Source organism: Mastigoproctus giganteus, chromosome 5, assembly GCF_048544385.1.
Source record: "Mastigoproctus giganteus isolate SK-2022 chromosome 5, ASM4854438v1, whole genome shotgun sequence".
Classification (NCBI taxonomy): domain Eukaryota; kingdom Metazoa; phylum Arthropoda; class Arachnida; order Uropygi; family Thelyphonidae; genus Mastigoproctus; species Mastigoproctus giganteus.
This window is the reverse complement of record NC_143579.1, coordinates 182,345,627-182,368,104: the sequence shown is the minus strand read 5'-3', so window position 1 is coordinate 182,368,104 and position 22,478 is coordinate 182,345,627. Positions and strand designations below refer to the sequence as shown.

Sequence of the window (22,478 nt, the reverse complement as noted above, 5' to 3'; positions counted from 1 at the left end):
ACAAACCCTTAGCCATAATTATGAGAGCATCCTTGGACTCAGGGGATGTCCCCATGGACTGGAGATGTGCAAATGTATCCCCAATTTACAAAGGGGGATCGAAGGGTGACACTAGTAATTACAGAGCAGTTAATTTAACTTCTGTTTCTGGTAAAATAATGGAGTCACTGGTTAAAGATGCATTGCAGGATCATCTAGACAAGACTGCAGCAATAATTCAGACACAGCATGGGTTTGTTAAGGGAAAGTCTTTTCTGACAAATTTGATAGGATATTATGATGTGGTTACAAAGGAACTGGATGCAAAAAATTTTGATATCATATACTTGGATTTCAGGAAAGCTTTTGACACTGTTGCGCATGGAAGACTACTGTACAAATTGGAGCAGAATGGTATTAAGGGTAAGTTGCTACAATGGATAAAAGGATGGTTAAGTGCTAGAAGACAGAGGGTGGTAATCAATGGGTGCTGCTCTTCTTGGACTAATGTTATTAGTGGAGTCCCACAGGGTTCAGTGTTAGGTCCACTGTTGTTTTGTATATTTATCAATGATATTGATGAAGGTATATCAGGCTTAATGTCAAAGTTTGCAGATGATACAAAGGTTGGCAGGGTTGTTAATGACAGTAATGGTAGTGTGCTACTGCAACAGGATCTAGATAATATGGGCAGATGGGCTAAGAAGTGGCAACTGAAGTTTAACCTTGACAAATGCAAAGTACTACATATGGGTAGAAGTAACCCCAAAGAAACGTACCAACTGTGTGGTACTACACTTAAGGTGGTAGAAAATGAAAAAGACCTGGGAGTAATTGTGCAGGCAGATATGAAGTTTTCTGAGCAATGCAGACAGGCTGCCAGGGCAGGTCATGGGGTTTTGTCAATGATATATAGGAATTTTGCTAGCAGTGAAAAGGAGGTGATTGTCCCTCTGTTTAAGGCAATGGTCAGGCCACGCCTTGAGTACTGCATACTGGTCTGGAGGCCTCGTTTTGGGTGCCTCCGTAACCAGGTGGGAAGAAGCAGTAGTGCGTATCACATGCTTCTTGATTAGACCGGGGTTCGAGCCCGTCACCACCAAATATGGGAAATGTGGAAAGGTCAGGGAATGACCACCGCATATCCCCCGAGCAATATGGCCTTAGTTGCTAATGCTCCTAAAAACCAAAACAACGGCCTCATTTTAGGAAGGATGGAGATTTGCTTGTGCGTGTACAGATGTTGTTATTTGGTTTTTAGGAGCATTAGCATCTAAGGCCATATTGCACCGGGAATATGCGGTAGTCATTCCCTGACCTTTCCGCATCCTCCGTATTTGGGTTACAGGCTCAAACCCTGAGTCTTATCAAGAAGCGTGTGCTGCGCACTGCTGCTCCTGCCCACTTGGCTATGGAGGCGCCCGCGTCTACTGAGAAGGGCAACAAGATTGGTGAGGGAATAAAGGGATCCTCTTACCAAGAGAGGCTTAAGTTCTGCAAATTGTAATGGCTGGAGTCTAGGCACCTGCGCGGTGATCTGATTGGGGTGTATAAGGCATTGAATGGGTTGAGCGTTCTGAATTCTGAAGGGATTCTTCCACTTGTTCGGATTACGAACCTAAGGGAACATAAATTCAAATTAAGGAAAGACAGAAGTTCGGAAATTTGCCTTTAGCCAGTGGGTGGTTAATTGCTGGAACAAACTTCCATTTGTCATTGTGGAAGTTGATAGGTTAAATAAATTTGAGGAGCTGGACAAACATTTAGAGGGAATTGTTTTGTAATTTTTTTTTTTTTTTTTTTTTTGGCTGATGCTGCATAAGTTCATACACTTGCTTTCTTGAATCACATGCCACTACTATTACTACTACTACTTTAACAAAATTTCATCAGAAAAATTATAATTGGCTTAAAAATTCTCTAGTATATTTTCTCTTCATTAAAGATATCAGTGTTTGATTTTCATTTTATATTTCAATTTCAATAAATTTTTAAGAAAATCTTTTACCTTTTAGAAGTCAGAAGAAACTTCAGGAGAAAGTTGCTTTTTAAAGACATTAAAGGCACTCAACATGCCTCCAAAAAATGGACCAATATTTTTGCCAGAAGGTTGGAGGCGTCGGCTCTGCAACTGTTTAGAGTGTAAGGTAAGTTCTTCAGTCTTCTTTTACCCTTTTATCTTGATGAGACTGTTTATTTGCAAATGTATATTTCAGATTTATAAATACTGTTGCCAGGTTACTGAATATATGGGATAATTTAAAATCAGCTTTACAACTTTGTAAACTTATAATTTTGTGTATATTAAACCTAGTTCTGCATAGCAAACACTCCATGGTCTTAAAGTTTTGGTAATTGTAATGTCTAAAGTTGTTGGCATGTAAGGTATTACATGATGGTACTTGAGACTGTCACATGCAGTCTCTGAGATATGCCAGACAAGCTGTGCTTGCTACCCAGGAGTCTAAAACGCTGATGGTACTGATATTCAGGTGACACTCAAGTCAAGTGGACCTAATTTCGGCGAAGTGTGGATGGTCTGTGACAGCCAAATCCTCTGCTTTCACCTTCACGATGGTGAGACTGTTAGTAATCCTGGGTATAACCCCCATGCGCAAGTGCACTTTGTATGACCACCCGAGTGTGAACTAACGTAAGCAGGGTTCGAGGCGTGGCACCCACACCACACAGAGGAATGCTGCTCCTCTGTGTTACCAGGCAGTACTAGGTGGTAGATGACTAATCAACTGGTGCAATACCACCACTTTTCTTATTGGAGGCTTGAAGTGGTGCAACGCGTGTTTAGTCTCCAGAGCAAAGTTCCAGTCAACTCTCCCCCATCTCTTCCATCATACAGTATGATTGATGTCCTTCCAGTTTATGATGAACACCTTGGCGAGATCCAATCTTCCTTACATTTCAAGGGTACAGCTCTAAAACGGTGTTTGAAGGCTAGCTGTTAGACAGTCCACCGAACCAGACCTATTGGTAACTCTCTAGGAGGCTTCCGGATCAGCTAGTGTATAATCTTGCTACCTCTACTCTGCCAGATAGTGACTAGATGGAATCCAAGTAGCGTGTATGCTGGGGTGTTGTCGAGGCCACCTTATGTCAAGGATCTGGGTATATTCTTCCCATGTGTACGTCATATCCAAAAATTTCATTGCTTTGTACAGCATGTCCCGCCCACTTTTTTCTTACTATTCAATACACCATGAATTGTCAAACTAATAGAGCAAAGTTATCTGTGAAAAGATCTAAACCTCCTAAACACTTCCTTGTTCATTTCACAAATATATGTGGCCTCAGTTCTAATCTCAATGATATCTATTTGTAATTCTAGTCTGCCAAACCCCATGTACTTTTTCTGATAGAATCTCAGTTATCAGTTGATTCAACTACTGCTCATATCAGTTGCCCAAATTATTCGCTCTATGATTCCTTTCGCCTTGAAGGTGGTACTTGTGCATATGTCCGTTCCGATAGTCCCTGTCAGAGACTTGGTAATTTGGAATCTCCTCTTTTCGATCTTCTCTGGCTTAAAAGCTCTCTACCTCATTCTGTCAAATTCATCTGTTGCCTCTACCGTTCTCCCAAATCCACTAATCATTTGGAACTCTTTGACTTCCTCTCTTTGAAACTTGAATTTCTCTAGTCCAACTTTCCTAACAGTGAGGTAATTTTCCTTGGTAATTTTAATGTTCACAACTCCAGCTGGCTTCTGTTTTCTAGTCACACCGACCCAGCTGGGTCGGTGTGACTAGAAACCTCGCACAGATTATTCATTTACCTATCAGAATACCGGACAATCCTAACAATACAGCCAACATGTTTGATCTTTTTCTCACAAACAATCCTTCTAAGTACGCGGTTGAAGTGAGTGGTGCTTTAGGCACCTCAGATCACAACTTGGTGATTTTCTCTTCTCCAATGGAACCTTTATCTCATGGCTATTCCCAACCTCGTGTTGTTTGGCATTACAAGAATGCAAAATGGGATGACCTGCGTGATTACTTTTCTTTTTTTCATTGGTCGGATTACTGTTTCAAAACTTCTGATGTCAATGTTTGCTCAGACTGTGTCAGTGATATTCTTTTTGTAGGAATGGAATTCTTTATTCCACACACCACCTTAAAATCTCATTCTTTATCTAAACCATGGTTTTCCAATAAATATACTAAGGCTGTTCAAGAAAAGAATGTTGCATATCGTAATTGGCTTGTTTCCAATTCTTCAGTTTCATTTTCTGACACCAGAGCTCCTAACAATTGTAGTTATTAATCAGTAGAAACTAGATTTTGAACAGGCTAAGAGTAGAAAACTTGCTTCTTGCCCTAATGGTAATCGAGAATTCTGGTAAATTGCCAAAGCTATTGGCCACAACTTTTGCCCATCTCTGCTCCCACCTCTGTCAAAGCCAGATGGTTCTGTTGTCACTTCAGCCAATGATAAAGCTGACCTGCTAGCATCCAATTTTTTTCTTCCAACTCATGTATTAATGATCTTGGTAAAACACCTCCCACCATTTCCAACACACTCCATTCAATGCCTCCTGTGGTCTTCTGTCAGAAGGATTTGGACAAAACTTGATGCTCAGAAAGTTCCAGGTCCTGATGGTAATTCTACACTTGTTCTCAAAACTTGTGCTCCTCAATTTACTCCTGTTATTTGCCGCCTTTTTTCACTTTCATATTCCAAAGGTACTTTTCCTTCTGCTTGGAAATTTGCTCATATCCAGCCAGTTCCTAAAAAGGGTGACAAATCCCTCCCATCCAATTATCATCCCATTGCAGTTACTTCTTCTCTTTCTAAAATAATAGAGAAATCAATTAACTGCCAATTCTTAAACTATCTGGAAACCATCCATCTGACCATTGATTGCCAGTATGGATTCCGTTAGTGTCAATCCACAGGTGATATTCTGGCTTATGTAGCAAATTTATGGACGAATTCAATGGAAAGTTCAGTGAAACATAAGCAGTTGCTTTTCAAATCTCAAAGGCTTTCGGTCGTTTTTGGCATAAAGGTCTTTTAAACAAGCTTCCATCTTATGGTTTACCAACTGTTTTTTGTAATTTGTTATCCAGTTTTCTCTCTGACGTTTCACTGAGGGTGATGGTTGATGGCTCTCTATCTTCTAACTTCTCTGCTAATGCTGGTGTTCCCCAAGGTTCAGTTCTTTCCCCCACTCTTTTTCTCTTTTATATTAATGACCATCTTCCATTGACTGGAAATCCTATCCATAGTTTTTCCAATGATGGCACATTATATTCCGCTTTCCAGTTTGAGAAACCTTACCCTGCTCAATCAACTTCAACTTCTCAAATATCCGCTACCAATTCCTTAAATGCCAATCTCCAGTGGGGCAAAGACAACTTAGTTGATTTCAATTCTTCTAAAACTCAGTCTTGTCTTATATCTCACAAAAAGGATTCTTCTGCTCCTATGCTTATCTTTGGTGACACTCCAATTTCTAGGCAAGACGATATATCTCTTTTGGGGATTCCCCTGACTTCTAATCTCTCTTGGCACAAGCACATTACAAATATTGCTCTCTCTGCATCTAAAAAACTTGGTTTTCTCTTTTGCTCCCAATGTTACTTTTCTTCCAAACAGCTTTTCCACTCTGTACAAATCGCAAATCCGCCCTACCATGGAATATTGTTCCACATCTAAGGGAGGTGACCCGAAAACCTCTCTCAGGCTTCTAGATTCCGTTCAGAAGAGGGCAGTTAGGTTAATTAATGACAAATCTGTAACAGTCTCCACTCTCTGTCTCATAGACGTACTGTTTCTGCTGCATGCCTTTTCTACAGATACTTCCAAGGGCACTGTTCTTCTGAATTGGCTTCTATAATTCCTGCTCTCTCTCTCTCTTTCAAAACAATCCGAACATGTGCTGCCACCAACCAACATCCATTTCCTGTCCAACTTCAAACTCACAAAACCAACTTTTCATCTTCCTCGTTTATTCATTCAACTGCCGTTTTCTGGATCAACCTTCCTTCATACGTATTTCATGAAAATTACGGTCTACAGAAGTTCAAGTTGAATGTCAACAAATATCTTCTTTCGTCCTCTCAACCTCCAACCCAAGCACGGTACTAAGTACTTATAGGTTCTAATACCTCTCGTGTTTGGGGTTTCATAAAAAAAAAAAAAAAAAAATTAAGCACCAGAGCTCACACTTGTGCATTTGGAAATGTGTTGTGCAAAACAGATAGGCAGAATAGGACCAGGGTATGCCTGACATGGGCAAAAGTAGATGATGTAGAGCAGATATCTTTTGAGGGCACGAAATGTGATATTGTTGTACCCATTATCAAGTACAGGGCAATATTGGTGAAATGTTGCGAGTTAGGATTGAATTTGAAAGTGTCTTCCCAGACACAATAGGAGGAAGTATATGTCAAGAGCCTTTCCAGTTAGTTCAGCCCTGGAGAGAATGTGCAATGCTCATGAGGTAAAATTTTTCTTCAGAGAGAGAGACTTTTTACAGGGATGGGATACACTTGAATAGAAGAGGTGCAAGAATATATGCTGATGCTATCGAGGCAGTGATAGGTGTGTCGGAAAACTGGAAGCTTGGGGAGATACACAGACTAATAGTTTAACTAGAAGTGCAGGTAGAGGTCAAAGTGATTCTTGCATTGCTACTATTGGTACATGGAGCAGCCTGAAAAGCAAAGTACTGGGGTTTCAGGCCCTGCTGTTTGTCCTGGAACAAATGAAGACATGGGCTGTGTTAGGGTAACAAGAGTAAGAACACGTGCATGTATACTTGCAGGTACACTAATGCTAGTAGCATTGTAAATAAATTTGATAAATTTGAAGTAGTGATTAAGTCGTCGAATGCAGACATTGTAGAAATAGCGGAGACATAAATGATGCTGAATTTGAATATGGAGAGTACGATGTACAGGAAGGACAGACGGGACAGGACAGAAGTGGTGGTGGTGGTGGGAAGGAGCAACAGTGCGTAGCACACGCTTCTTGATTAGACCGGGGTTCGAGCCCGTCACCACCAAATACGGAGGATGCGGAAAGGTCAGGGAATGAGCACCGCATATTCCCGGAGCAATATGGCCTTAGTTGCTAATGCTCCTAAAAATTTTAAAAAAAACAAAAAAAACAGAAGTGGTGGTGGAGTTGTGATCTTAGTTAAGAAGAATATTAAATCTAAGGTGATGCATCCAGTTGACTTGTGTGACAAGTGCAATGCACAGTCAGTTTGGTGTGATATAAGCACTGGGAAAACAAAATTGAGAGTAGGAGTGTGTTATAGGCCTAACAACTGTGATGAGTATAACAAACAGCTATACACAGAAATAGAGTGGGCCAGCAAATCAGAATGTTTCATAATGGGTGATTTTAACTTTCCTGATGTTGACTGGAATTTGTGGGTTGGTCACTCACCAACTCACACTGGCAAGACTTTTGTGGATTTCTTGGATGACTTTTCTACAGCAGCATTTTTGAGAGGCAACAAGAGGCATCTTGACCTGGTTATCAGCAATGATTCTTCATACATTAAGAATCTGCAGGTAAAAGACCTACTGGTTGGCAGCAATCACAGTGTACTAATGTAGAATTTAATTTAAGACATAACTACTGTTAAGGGTAAAGGGAAAGGCTTTTGCTTTTGTAAGGGTGACTGCAGAGGTCTCAGACAGTTTTTAAATTGATAACGTTACCAACAGCAAATTCTAATTGAGAAGGATCAAGGGAAGTAATCAAAGAAACTGCTAGGCTTTTCATACCAGCAAAGAAATAATGTTCAAGCCTTACACCGAAATGGATGTCAAATGAACTATTGAGACCCGTGCCAGAGAAGAAAAGTACATGGCATTCATATAAATTAGTCTGTAATCAAGTCACAAAGGAAGTTAGGGAAGCTAAGGCAGATTATGAGAAGTCTCTAGCAAAGAATGCAAAGAAAAATAGCAAAAACTTTTATGCTTATATTAACAATAGAAGGAAGGGGTTTAATCACATTGGATCACTTTATGTCTATGAGTTAACTGTTGATGACCCTGCTCAGGTTATGCACAAATTGAATTGGTATTTTGTGTCTGTATTCACAAATGAGGAATTGTTTAGGGAAGGGAATGCCAGAAGTTTATCGAACTAACAAGGAGCTAAATGTCTTTGTGATAACTGAAAGGAAAGTGGAGGAGAAATTGTTGAGGACGGACAATAAAAAGGCACCTGGGGTGGATGGAATCTATCCAATTATATTAAGAGAGGCAGCAAAGGAGGTAAGCAAACCTTAACCATAATTATGAGAGCATCCTTGAATTTAGTGGAGGTCCCTATGGACTAAAGAAGTGTGAATATATCTCCAATTTATAAAGGGGAATCAAAAGGCAACACGAGTAATTACAGACCTGCAAGCTTGGGGAGATACACAGACTAATAGTTTAACTAGAACTGCAGGTAGACGTCAAAGTGATTCTTGCATTGCTACTATTGGTACATGGAGCAGCCTTGTCTATTCCATGGAAAATAATGGAATCACTGGTTAAAGAAGTAAAGGCATGCAATTATACTGAAATCACAGAATTGATTTGTCAAGGGGCTGTCTTGTCTAACCAATCCGATAGGTCACTATGAGGCAGTTCCTAAGAAAAATAATTTTGTCTTCATATAGTTGGATTTCAGGAAGGCTTTTGATACTGTTGCACATAAGACTGCTGCCGACCGGGCTAGCCGGGTGGGTGAAGTGCCTGCCTGGCAACCCAAAGGTTGCGGGTTTGAATCCCGCCTCGGGCCTGGATCACAGTACTGCAAAAACCTTGGGAGGTGCATTATGGCCACAGAAGCCGATGCGCCAACAACTAAATAAAACAAAAAAAAGACTGCTATACAAACTAGAGCAATGTGGCATTAAAGGCTAGTTATTGCTATGGATAAAGGGATGGTTCAGTGGAAGAAGACAGAGAGTGGCCATCAATGGGCACTGCTCTAATGTTATTAGTGGAGTTCACCAGGGTTCATTGCTGGGTTCATTGTTGTTTTGAATAATTATCAATGATATTGATGAGGGTATATCAGACTTAATGTCTAAGTTTTCAAATGATACAAAGGTTGGCAGGGTGATTAATGACAGTCATCAAGGTGAGCTACTGCAAAAAAAATCTAGGGAAATTGGGTTGATGGGCTGAGAAATGGCAGTTGAAGTTTAACATTGACAAATGCAAGGTACTGCACATGGGTAACAGTAACCCCAGAGTAACTTACAATTGTACTACACTCAGGGTAGTGGAAAATGGAAAAACACTGGGGATAATTGTGCAGTCACTCATGAAATTCTCTGAGGAGTGCAGACATACTGCCAAGACAGCTCATGGGGTTGTCAGTGATATACAAAAAAACTTTGCTAGCAGAGATAAGAAGGCAATTATCCCTTTATATAAGGCCATGCTTAGGCCACATCTTGATTACTGTATACAGGTCTGGAGTTTAAGAAAGGATGTGGATCTGCTGGAACGGGTGACGGGAAAAAAAAGGTGCCCTTACCTAAGGCTTCAGTTCTGCAAATTGCAGCATCTCAAGACCAGGCACATGCGGGGAGATCTGCATGAGGTGTTTAAAACCTTGAATGGATTGAGTAAGCTGAATGATGTTAATGGTATTCTTTCACTTGCTCATTCTACACACACATGAGGTGGCATAAATTCAAGTTGAGGAAGGATGGTTGCAAGATAGATGTGTGGAAGTTTGCCTTCAGCCAGTGGCATGGTTGATAGTCAGAACGGGCTTCTATCTGTTGTTGTGGAAGGGGAGAGATTGAATAAATTCAAGGAAGAATGAGACAAATTCTTGGAGAGTACAGATGGGTGAGCTGTGGCATTTTTTTTTTTTTTTCCTGATGCTATGTAACCTTTCTTGCTTCATTTGCCATTACTACTACTACTGAATCAAAGGAAGTGAGGTGACATATAAAGTAGCCAAATCAGTCCCTGATTGGGTAATTTTTTTTAGTCCTATGTACAGCCTATAGACTATATCCTTCCTGATGAGGTGGAACATGCATTGAAGAAAATGAATCAGAAAGCCCCGGGGGAAGATGAAGTTACTGTAGAGTTGTTAAAATTGGGAGGAAGGGACATAACACAAAAACTGGCAAGGCTCTTCACAAAATGCATTAGAAAAGGTGTGATGCCTAAAGAGTGGAATTATGCAATCATAGTTTTGCTGCATAAGAAAGGAGATAAATCAGAAATTGGAAATTATAGACCAATTAGCTTGTTATCCCACATCTACAAGTTGTTCACAAGGGCCATTACTAACAGATTAGAAAGAATACTTGATGAGAATCAGCCGAAAGAGCAAGCTGGCTTTAGGACAGAATTCTTAACTATGGATCACCTTCAAGTAATATCACAGCTAATGGAGAAAGCAAATGAATAAAAAACACCATTATGCCTGACATTTGTGAATTATGAAAAGGCATTTGACTCCATACAGCATAAGGGAATGGAAAGACAAGGCATAGAAACCGCATATATTATGATTTTGAAGAAAATATATGAGAACGCTACCTCCTTTTTATTAGACTAGACAAAGACAGCAGCAAATTTAAAATTGAGAAAGGAATTCAACAAGGAGACACAACTTTTATTATAGATCATTTGTATGTAATACACCCTCAAATCACTTGAATTTTGTTCCATTGTGTGTTTTTTATGATACATGAACTTGTTTTTTATGAACTTGCAACAATCTTAATTACTAGTTTTTGTGATATGTTATTAGTATTAATAGTGGCAAATGATGGAAGATGGCAAGCTTATACAGCATGTTGGTTGAGCCAAAAAAAAAAAAAAAAAAAATCCGAATCTTCCCATATCTCTTGCCCATTCTTCCTAACAGTTCTAGTTCTTCCTTGAATTTATTCAAATTATCCACCTCTACAATACCACATAGAAATTTGTTCCAACAATCAGCCACCCCCTGGCTGAAGGCAAATTTCAGCACATCTGCACTGTAACTATCCTTCCTCCTTTGTTTGATTTTATGCCCCAATCACGTGTGTAGTCTGAACATCAAGAAAGATTCCATCAACCTTGGGCTTACTCAGTCCATTCAATATCTCCTCACAGGTTCCTTGTTTTCGTGTGCTGCAGTTGACAGAACTGAACCCTCTGCCTGGTAAGAGTACGCTTTTTTACTCTCACTGCCCTCCTCTGCACCCATTCCAGCAGATCCACATGCTCCAAACCTGTATGCATTACGTTGTGCTAAGCCTAATAATTCACAAGCTGCTTCAAGTCTGCTTGTTTTAAGCTAGTATGAATATCCAGCCACAGTTTTACAGATTTGCAGTTTACCACATATCATGCTAACTGTGCTGAAAGAGTACACTGTGACAGTGTACTCTTTTTCTTTTCTTTTTTTTTTTTTTTTTTTTTAAGAAAACCCGAAACACAAGAGGTATTAGAACCTATAGCACTTACTACCGTGCTTCGGTTGAAGGTTGAGAAGACGAAAGAAGATATTTGTTAACATTAGACTTGAACTTCTGAAGACTGTAATTTTCAAGAAATACATATGAAGGAGGGTCGTTCCAGAAAACGGCAATTGAATTAATAAACGAGGAAGATGAAAAGTTGGTTCTGTGAGTTTGAAGTTGGACAGTAGTAGTAGTAGTAGTAGTAGTAGCATGTGATGCAAGAAAGCAAGTGTATGAGCTTATGCAGCATCAGCCAAAAAAAAAAAAAATTACAAACCAATTCCCTCTACATGTTTGTCCAGTTCCTCCTTAAATTATTTAACCTATCAACTTCCACAACGAGAGATGGAAGTTTGTTCCAGCAATTAACCACCCGCTGGCTGAAGGCAAATTTCTGCACATCTATTCTACATGTCTTTCCTCCATTTGAATTTATGCCCCCTTAGGTTCATAGTCTGAACAAGTGGAAGAATCCCATCAGAATTCAGCGTGCTCAACCCATTCAATGCCTTATACACCTCAATCAGATCACCTTGCTGGTGCCTAGTCTCCAGCCGCTGCAATTTGCAGAACATAAGCCTCTCTTGGTAAGAGAATCCCTTCATTCCCCTCACCAATCTTGTTGCCCTTCTCTGTACATGCTCAAGCAAATCTACATCCTTCCTAAAAATGAGGCCTCCAGACTTGTATGCAGTACTCAAGGCGTGGCCTGACCATTGCCTTATACAGAGGGACAATCACCTCCTTTTCACTGCTAGCAAAATTCCTATATATCATTGACAAAACCCCATGACCTGCCCTGGCAGCCTGTCTGCATTGCTCAGAAAACTCCATATCTGCCTGCACAATTACTCCCAGGTCTTTTTCATTTTCTGCCACCTTAAGTGTTGTACCATACAGTTGGTATATTTCTCTGGGCTTACTTCTACCCATTTGTTAAGGTTAAACTTCAGTTGCTACTTCTCAGCCCATCTGCCCAAATTTTCTAGATCCTGTTGCAGTAGCACACTGCCATTACTGTCATTAACAACCCTGCCAACCTTTGTATCATCTGCTAATTTCGATACTAAGCCTGATATACCTTCATCAATATCATTGATAAATATACAAAACAACAGTGGACCCAACACCAAACCCTGTTGGACTCCACTAATAACATTAGTCCATGAAGAGGAGCACCCACTCAACCATCCTTTTATCCATTGTAGCAACTTACTCTTAATACCATTCTGCTCCAATTTGTACAGTAGTCTCCATGTGCAACAGTATCAAAAGCTTTCCTGAGATACAAGAATATGATATCAAATTGTCAGGCAAGACTTTCCCTTAACAAACTCATACTGTGTCTCAATTATTGCTGTAGTCTTGTCTAGATGATCCTGCAATGCATTTTTTTACCAGTGATTCCATTATTTTACCCGGAACAAAAGTTAAACTAACTGGTCTGTAATTACTCATGTCACCCTTTGATCACCCTTTGTGAATTGGGGATAGATTTGCACAATTCCAGTCCGTGGGGACCTCCCCCGAGTCCAAGGATGCTCTCATATTTATGGCTAATTGTTTGCTTAGTACCTTTGCTGCCTCCTTTAATATAACTGGATAGATCCCATCCACCCTCTGAAAAAAATGATAAGTGTTTGCTTTTTATTTACATAATTGTTATTTTATATTGTACTTAATACGTAGTCTTATAGTTCTAATTATGCTGGTTATTTTTATTTTAATTTATATAAACAGTTTTTGTAGATATACGTAATACTTTATAAAACCGTTAGTCCGTTCGAATCTTGCAGACATTGTTTTTTGTATATAGTGATAGGGAATTTAAATTTTTAATTGAGGTAGCTAGGTAGCTCTAACGTATAATTATAGAAACAGTAATACGCTTCATTGTTTCTATTAGATAGCGTAGTATTGACATTTAATTTAATTTAATTTATTGATCCTATTAATTTAAAATATCATGCCCCAAACTAGAGCAGCAAAGCAACGGGCACAAAGTGGCAGGAAGGCTGTGACTCGGGGGTGAACTGAGGGGGACGATTCTCTAACGCATCACAGCCTTAAAAAATGTGCAACTTGTGAAATGTTTGCCGAACTATCTGGAACGGAACATGATATTGCCTTGGGGGATGTCTTTGTGTGTACGCGATGTAAGGAGTGTAAGGAAATCAGGCGACAACTCAGCGTTGTTATGGGCCTATATGAGAGTTTGAAGAACAGGGTGGATGCCCTCGAAAGATCTAAATTGAGGGGCCCATCAGGCTCTCAGCTGCCCACATCAACGCCAGAGCTTGCACTTGGTCATCACGCAACACAGCGGCAACCCCCAAGGCAGATTGCGCTGGTCCCAAAGGAACTAGTAGTTGTTGGTGACTCTATTGTCAGGGAAACGGGGAATATCCTTTGTAAAAAGGATAGGTGGAACAGGACCAGGGTATGTCTGCCAGGGGCAAAGGTTGATGACTTTGTAGAGCAGATATCATCTTTTAAGGGCACAAAAGGTGATATAGTTGTACACGTTGGCACTAATGATATTAAGAGTAGGAGACTGGCAGAATTACTTAACAAGTACAGGTCACTGATGAAAAAAGCCGTGAATTAGGGTTGAAGTTGAAAGTGTCTGCAATTCTGCCCAGACACGATAGGAGGGAGTATATGATGAGAGCCTTGTTGATCAATTCGGCCCTGGAAAGATTGTGCAAGGCTCAAGGGATAGAATTTTTTTCAGCCTGGACCGTACTTGTTAACAGGAGAGACTGCTTCTACAGGGATGGGATACACTTAAATAGAAAGGGTGCAAGAATATTTGCTGATGCTATCGAGGCAGTGTTAGGTGGGTCAGAAAACTGATAGCTTGGGGGGATACGAGGACTAATAGTTTAACAGCAGCTGTAGGCAGAGGTGAAGGTGATTCTTGCACAACTTCTATTAGAATAAGTAGTGACCTGGAGCGAGGGGTGTTGGGGGTTTCAGGGACGGATGGCAGTCATCGTGAAACAGGTGGGTATATGGGATGTGTAAGAGTAATTAAGAATAAGAATAGTTGCATGTATACCAATGCTAGAAGTATAGTAAATAAATTTGATGAATTTGAAGTGTTGGTCAAGACATCAAAGGCGGATATTGTTGGGATAGCAGAGACGTGGTGTCACACAGATATAAGGAATGCCGAACTGGAATTTGGGGAGTACAGTGTGTACAGAAAGGATAGACAGGATAGGAAGGGAGGAGGTGTTATGCTGTTAATAAAGAAAAACATAAAATCAAAAGAAGTGCATCCAGTTGATATAGATGAACAGTGCACTGTTGAGTCAATTTGGTGTGACATAAGCACTGCGAAAGCAAAAATAAGAGTAGGAGTATGTTATAGGCCTAATGACTTGAATGAGTACAATGAACAATTGTACAGAGAAATAGAGTGGGCTAGTAAATCGGAATGTCTTATAATGGGGGATTTTAACTTCCCAGATATTGACTGGAACTTGTGGTTTGGGCACTCGCACACTAGTCAGACTTTTGTGGATTTATTGGATGATTGTTTTCTGCAGCAGCATGTTCAAGAGGCAACCAGAGAAAGTAATACTCTTGATTTGGTTATCAGTAGTGATCATTCATTTATTAGGAATTTGCAGATAAAAGAACCACTAGGTGGCAGTGATCACAGTGTACTGACGTGGGATTTACTTAAAGATTTAATTACCATCAGGGGTAAAGGAAAGGGTTTTTGCTTCCGTAAAGGCGAGTACAGTGGTCTCCGACAGTTTTTAAATTCTGTACAGTGGGATCAACTGACGATGTTACCAACAGTAAATTCTAAGTGGGAAGCATTCAAGGAATTAATCATGGAAGCTACTAAAAGGTTCATACCTATTAAGAAATATTGTTCAAGGTTTAGGCCTAAATGGTTGTCAAATGAACTAATGAGACTAACAGAGAAGAAAAATGCATGGGATGCATATAAATTATCAGGTGACACAGAAGCCTATGGCAGATATAAGTTAATCTGTAATCGGGTCACAAAGGAGGTTCGGCAGGCGAAGGCAGATTACGAGAAATCCTTGGCAAAAGATGCTAAGAAAAACAGCAAGGATTTCTTTACTTATATAAACTCTAAAAGGAAGGGGAAGAATCTGATTGGTGCACTTGACATCGATGGTTCGACTGTTGAAGATCCTGCTCAGATAGCAAACAAACTGAATGAGTATTTTGCATCTACATTCACACGTGAGGAATTATTAAGGTTTGAAAATGGCAGAAGGTTATGAAATTGTAGCAAGATACTTAATGATTTTGTAATAACTGAGAGCAAAGTGGAAGAGAAATTGTTGAAGTTAAACGTAAGAAAAGCACCTGGGGTGGATGGAATCTATCCAGTTATATTAAAGGAGGCGGCAAAGCAACTAAGCAAACCCTTAGCCATAATTATGAGAGCATCCTTGGACTCAGGGGAGATTCCCACGGACTGGAGATGTGCAAATGTATCCCCAATTCACAAATGGGGATCGAAGGGTGACACGAGTAAATACGGACCAGTTAGTTTAACTTCTGTTCCGGATAAAATAATGGAGTCACTGGTTAAAGATGCATTGCAGGATCATCTAGACAAGACTGCAGCAATAATTAAGACACAGCATGGGTTTGTTAAGGGAAAGTCTTGTCTGACAAATTTGATATTATATTATGATGTGGTTACAAAGGAACTGGAAGCAAAAAATTTTGATATCATATATTTGGATTTCAGGAAAGCTTTTGACACTATTGCGCATGGAAGACTATTGTACAAATTGGAGCAGAATGGTATTAAGGGTAAGTTGCTACAATGGATAAAAGGATGGTTAAGTGCTAGAAGACAGAGGGTGGTAATCAATGGGTGCTGCTCTTCTTGGACTAATGTTATTAGTGGAGTCCCACAGGGTTCGGTGTTAGGTCCACTGTTGTTTTGTATATATATCAATGATATTGATGAAGGTATATCAGGCTTAATGTCGAAGTTTGCAGATGATACAAAGGTTGGCAGGGTTGTTAATGACAGTAATGGCAGTGTGCTACTGCAACAGGATCTAGATAATTTGGGCAGATGGGCTAAGAAGTGGCAACTGAAGTTTAACCTTGACAAATGCAAAGTACTACATATGGGTAGAAGTAACCCCAAAGAAACGTACCAACTGTGTGGTACTACACTTAAGGTGGTAGAAAATGAAAAAGACCTGGGAGTAATTGTGCAGGCAGATATGAAGTTTTCTGAGCAATGCAGACAGGCTGCCAGGGCAAGTCATGGGGTTTTGTCAATGATATATAGGAATTTTGCTAGCAGGGAAAAGGTGATTATCCCTCTGTATAAGGCAATGGTCAGGCCACGGCTTGAGTACTGCGTACAGGTCTGGAGGCCTCATTTTAGGAAGGATGTAGATTTACTTGAGCGTGTACAGAGAAGGGCAACAAGATTGGTGAGGGGAATGAAGGGATCCTCTTACCAAGAGAGGCTTAAGTTCTGCAAATTGCAGTGGCTGAAGACTAGGCACCTGCGCGGTGATCTGATTGAGGTATATAAGGCCTTGAATGGGTTGAGCACGCTGAATTCTGATGGTATCCTTCCACTTGTTCAGATTACGAACCTAAGGGGGCATAAATTCAAATTAAGAAAGGACAGATGTAGAATAGATGTGCGGAAATTTTCCTTTAGCCAGCGGGTGGTTAATTGCTGGAACAAACTTCCATCTGTCGTTGTGGAAGTTGATAGGTTGAATAAATTTAAGGAGGAACTGGACTGGAAGGAATGGTGTGATTTTTTTTTTTTTTTTTGGCTGATGCTGCATAAGCTCATACATTTGCTTTCTTGCATCACATGCCACTACTACTACTACCCCAGGTGCCTTTCTTATGTTTAACTTCAACGATTTCTCCTCCACTTTTCTCTCAGTTATTACAAAATCATTAAGCACCCTGCTGCAATTTGATAACCTTCTGGCATTTTCAAACCTTAATAACTCCTCATGTGTGAATGTAGATGCAAAATACTCATTCAGTTTGTTTGCTATCTGAGCAGGATCATCAACAGTCGAACCATCGATATCAAATGGACCAATCAGATTCATCCTCTTCCTTTTAGAGTTTATATAAGTAAAGAAATCCTTGCTGTTTTTCTTAGCATCCTTTGCCAAAGATTTCTTGTAATCTGCCTTCGCCTGCCTAACCTCCTTTGTGACTCGATAACAGACTAGCTTATATGTGCCATAGGCTTCTGTGTCACCTGATAATTTATATGCATCCCATGCATTTTTCTTCTCTGCCACGAGTCTCATTAGTTCATTTGACAATGAACTAATGGATGTTGGCTGGTGATGGCACGTGTTCGGATTGTTTTGAAAGAGAGAGAGCGAGAATAATAGAAGCCAATTCAGAAGAACAGTGCCCATGGAAGTATCTGTAGAAAAGGCATGCAACAGAAACAGTACGTCTATGAGACAGCGAATGGAGAGACTCTGTTAGAGATGAGTCATTAATTAACCTAACTGCCCTCTTCTGAATGGAATCTAGAAACCTGAGAGAAGTCATGGAATACTGTTCCCACAGATGTGGGAACAGTATTCCATGGTAGGGCGGAGATTTGTACAGAGTGAACAGCTGTTTGGAAGAAAAATAACACCGAGAGCAAAAGAGAAAACCAAATTTTTTAAATGCACAGGAAGCAATATTTATAATGTGCTTGTGACAAGAGAGATTAGAAGTCAGGGTAATCCCCAAGAGAGTTGTACCATCTTACCTAGAAATCGGAGTATAACCAAAGATAAGAATAGGAGCAGAAGAATCCTTTTTGTGAGATATAAGACAAGACTGAGTTTTAGAAGGATTGAAATCAACTAAGTTACCTTTACCCTCACTGGAGAATTACCTGGAGATCGGCATTTAAGGAATTGGTATCAGATATTCGAGAAGTTGAAGTTGATTGAGCTGGACAAGGTTTCTCAAAATGGAAAGTTGAATGCAATGTGCTATCATCGGCAAAACTATGGATAGGATTTCCAGTCAATGAAAGAAGGTCATTGATATACAAAGTGAAGAAAAAAGTGAGGGAAAGAACTGAACCTTGGGGGACGCCAGCATTAGTTGGAGAAGTTAGAAGACAGAGAGCCATCTACCATCACCCTCAGTGAGCGATCAGAGGGAAAACTGGTTGACCAATCACAAAAAAACAGTTGGCAAACCATAAGATGAAAGCTTGTTTAGAAGACCGTTATGCCAAACACGATCGAAAGAAGTTGGAGCTGATTGAGCAGGGCAAGGTTTCTCAAACTGGAAAGTGGAATGCAGTGTGCTATCATTGGCAAAACTATGGATAGGATTTCAAGTGAATGGAAGAAGGTCATTAATATACAAGAGGAAAAGCGTGGGGGAAAGAAGTGAACCTTGGTGGACACCAGCATTAGTGGAAGTGGAGAAGTTAGAAGACCAAGAGCCAGGCTTATGGTCTTAGTAGCCATTGTGCCATAAAACAACATACCAAGACAGAGAGCCATCTACCATTATCCTCAGTGAGCGATCAGAGAGAAAACTGGATAACCAATTACAAAAAACAGTTTGCAAACCATAAGATGGAAGCTTGTTCACGAGATATTTATGCCAAACACGATCGAAAGCATTGGAGATGTAAAGAGCAACTGCTTGTGTTTCACCAAGCTTTTCCATTGAATATGTCCATAAATGGGTAACATAAGCCAGAATATCACCAGTGGATCGAAACTGATGGAATAAATACTGGTGATCATTGATCAGACAGAAGGTTTCTATGTAGTTTAAGAGTTGGCGGTTAATTGATTTCTCCATTACTTTAGAAAGAGTAGAAGTAATCGCAGTGGGATTACTTCTACTCTTTGTCATCCTTTTTAGAAACTGGCTGGATATGAGCAAATTTCCAAGCAGAAGGAAAAACACCTTTGGAATATGAAATTGAAAAAAGGTTGCAAAGAACAGGAGTAAGTTCAGGAGCACAGGTTTTGAGAACAAGTGCAGAATTACCATCAGGACCCGGAACTTTCTGAGCATCAAGTTTCATCAAAATCCTTCTGACATCCTTTTGATGGAAGACCACAGGAAGCATTAAATGGAGCATGTTGGGGATGGTGGGAGGTGTTTTACCAAGATCATTAATACGTGAGTTGGAAGAAATATGTAATGCTAATAGGTCAGCTTTATCCTTCGCTGAAGTGACAACAGAACCATCTGATTTTGACAGAGGTGAGAGCAGAGATGGGCAAAAGTTGCGGGCAAAAGCCTGTTCAAAATCTAGTTTGGACTGATTAATAAATGCTTTATAATTGTTGCGAGCTTTGGTGTAGGCAGAAAATTAAACTGAAGAATTGGAAACAAGCCAATTACGATATGCAACGTTCTTCTCTTGAACAGCCTTAACACATTTATTGGAAAGCCAAGGTTTAGATAAAGGACGAGATTTTAAAGTGGAGTGTGGAATAAAGGATTCCATTCCTACAAGGATCATTTCACTGACATGATCTGAGCAAACGTTTACATCAGAAGTTTCGAAACAGTAATCCGACCAATCAAAAGAAGAAAAGAAATCTCGCACATTATCTCATTTTGCATTCTTGTAATGCCAAACAACACGAGGTTGGGAATAGCCATGAGATAAAGGCCCCATTGTAGAAGAGACAATCACCAAGTTGTGATCTGAGGTGACTAAAGGACCACTCAATTCGACCGTGTACTTAGAACGGTTGTTTCTGAGAAAAAGATCAAGCATGTTGGCTGTATGATTATGATTGTCTGGTATTCTGGTAGGTAAATGAACAGTCTATGTGAGGTCATTAGTAATTGCAAAAGCCTCAGCATCTTGACCAGCTGTGTCAGTGTGACTAGAAATTTGAAGCCAGCTGGAGTTGTCAACATTAAAATCACCAAGGAAAATTAACTCTCTATTTGGAAAGTTGGACTTGAGAAAGTCACGATGCAAAGAGAGGAAATCAAAGAGCTCCAAGTGATTAGTGGATTTAGGAGCACAGTAGAGACAACAGATGAATTTGACAGAATGAGGTAGAGAGATTTTAAGCCAGAGAAGATCGAAAACAGGAGATTCCAAATTACTGTCAGGGAATTCCCTCTGACAGGGAATATCGGAATGGACATGTGCACAAATACCACCTTTGAGTCGAAAAGAATCATATAGTGAATAATTTGGGCAACTGAAATGAGTAGTAGTTGAATCAACTGATAACTGAGATTCTGTCAGAAAAAAGTACATGGGGTTTGGCAGACTGCAGGTGAAAATGGACATCGTTGAGATTAGAACTGAGACCATGTATATTTGTGAAATTAACTAGGAAATGTTTGGGAGGTTTAGATCTTTTTGCAGATAAGCTTACTCTATTAGTTTGACAGTTCATGGTGTATTCAATAGTAAGGAAAAGTTGGGGGAGACATGCTTTACGAAGTAATGAATTTTTTGGTAATGGCATACACGTGGTAAGAATATACCCAGATCCTTGACATAATGTGGCCTCAACAATGCCCCCCTCCCGCATACACACTACATGGAATCCCTCCAGTTACTATCTGGCAGAGTAGAAGTACCAAGATTATATACACTAACTGATCCAGAATCCTCCTAGAGAGTTAACAATAGTTAGTACACTGGTCCGGTATACTAACTTGCGACCAGCCTGCATACACCATTTTAGAGCTTTACCCTCAAAATGTAAAGAAATTGGATTTCGCCATGATGTCCATCATAACCTCAAAAGTTATCAGTCATACTGCATGATGGAAGAGATGGGGAAAGGTTTGACCGGAATTTAGCTCTGGAGACTAAACATGGGTTCCACCACTTCAAGCCTCCAATAAGCAAAGTGGTGGTATTGCACCAGTTGAGAGTTATCTACCACCTAGGCACTCTACCCACTTTCTATGTATGTGATGTTGTCGTATCTGTATTAATTTCCTTTCAGTCCCTGAAGTTTAATAAGACAATGTTGCCATTTTAGTTATTATAAAACTTATGCCCATTATGCTTAGAGCCTACTGGCTTCAATCTGACATTAGGTACTAGCTAAGTTGTAGCTGTTCTGTTCACCATGTGACAAGAAAGCTAGTGCAAGAAAACAATGTTATTGGGTAGATAAAAAAAAAAAAAAAAAAAAAACAAGCTTCTCATGGTGAACTGTTTGAGATTATTCATTCTAACTGTGACTTGCCTCTCCACGTTAGTTGTAGTTAATTCCTCTCCACATTAGTTATCAGTCCATCTCACCGCTCAGCCCTTTTCGTCATCTATTGTCTACAAATCTGAAAGGTGGTCAGCATATTTTTCTGGATCAGCTTGCCGTTGACAGCTCCAGTTTTATTGTGATTCCTGAGATCTGGCTTATATCTGAAAGTGACTTCGACACTCTTTGCTGCCAATTTTAACTTTAATTTTCAGGCTACACCTTATGAAAATTGATGGGGTGGTGGTGTGTGCCTCTTCATCTGCATAGTTCTGTTATGCTCATCCATGAGTATCAGCCTTCTCAACTTAAAGCTAAAGCCATCCACAGCCACATTTGTGCCCCAATTATCATTTTTGTGGTGTATTGTGCCCCACCTATACCCATCAGTTTGATGATTTAAGCTCCTAGTTAATCTCTGCTAAACCGTCTGATGGAGGTGTGTAGTGTTTTTTTTTTTTTTTTTTGGGGTTGATGCTTCATAATCTTGCTTCCTCGAATCATATGCCACTACTACTACTAATAATACAAATAACATCATAATTTGTATTAGTGACTCTAATCTATATGATGCACTTCTCAGCACATTGCCACTCACTTTACTAGCCAGCTTGTATTCTCAGCTATATGCAAACTGCTTTCCCACCTACTAGCAGTGCTGCTCGGTTAGACAGAATTTTTTCTAATACCCAAGTTGCTGTTTTCACCAAAAATCTACCAGGTTACTTTGACTCAGACCACCTGTCACAAAACATGCTGATTTCTCAGCTCACCCTTCTCTGTTTAATACTGCTAAGGATGCAACTCTAATTGAATTTATC

At 39.9% G+C, this 22,478-nt stretch overlaps 1 protein-coding gene across 2 annotated transcripts in view; it reads left to right on the top strand.

Annotated features, from left to right (window-relative positions):
* LOC150085900 (putative E3 ubiquitin-protein ligase UBR7) overlaps nt 1-22,478 on the top strand; it is a 234,275-nt gene that overhangs the window by 168,653 nt on the left and 43,144 nt on the right. For both annotated transcript variants that reach the window (XM_090373565.1, XM_090373564.1), the window contains one exon: nt 1,995-2,126. In XM_090373565.1, coding sequence (XP_090229691.1) covers nt 1,995-2,126 — 132 coding nt within the window. The remainder of the gene's footprint in view (nt 1-1,994; nt 2,127-22,478) is intronic.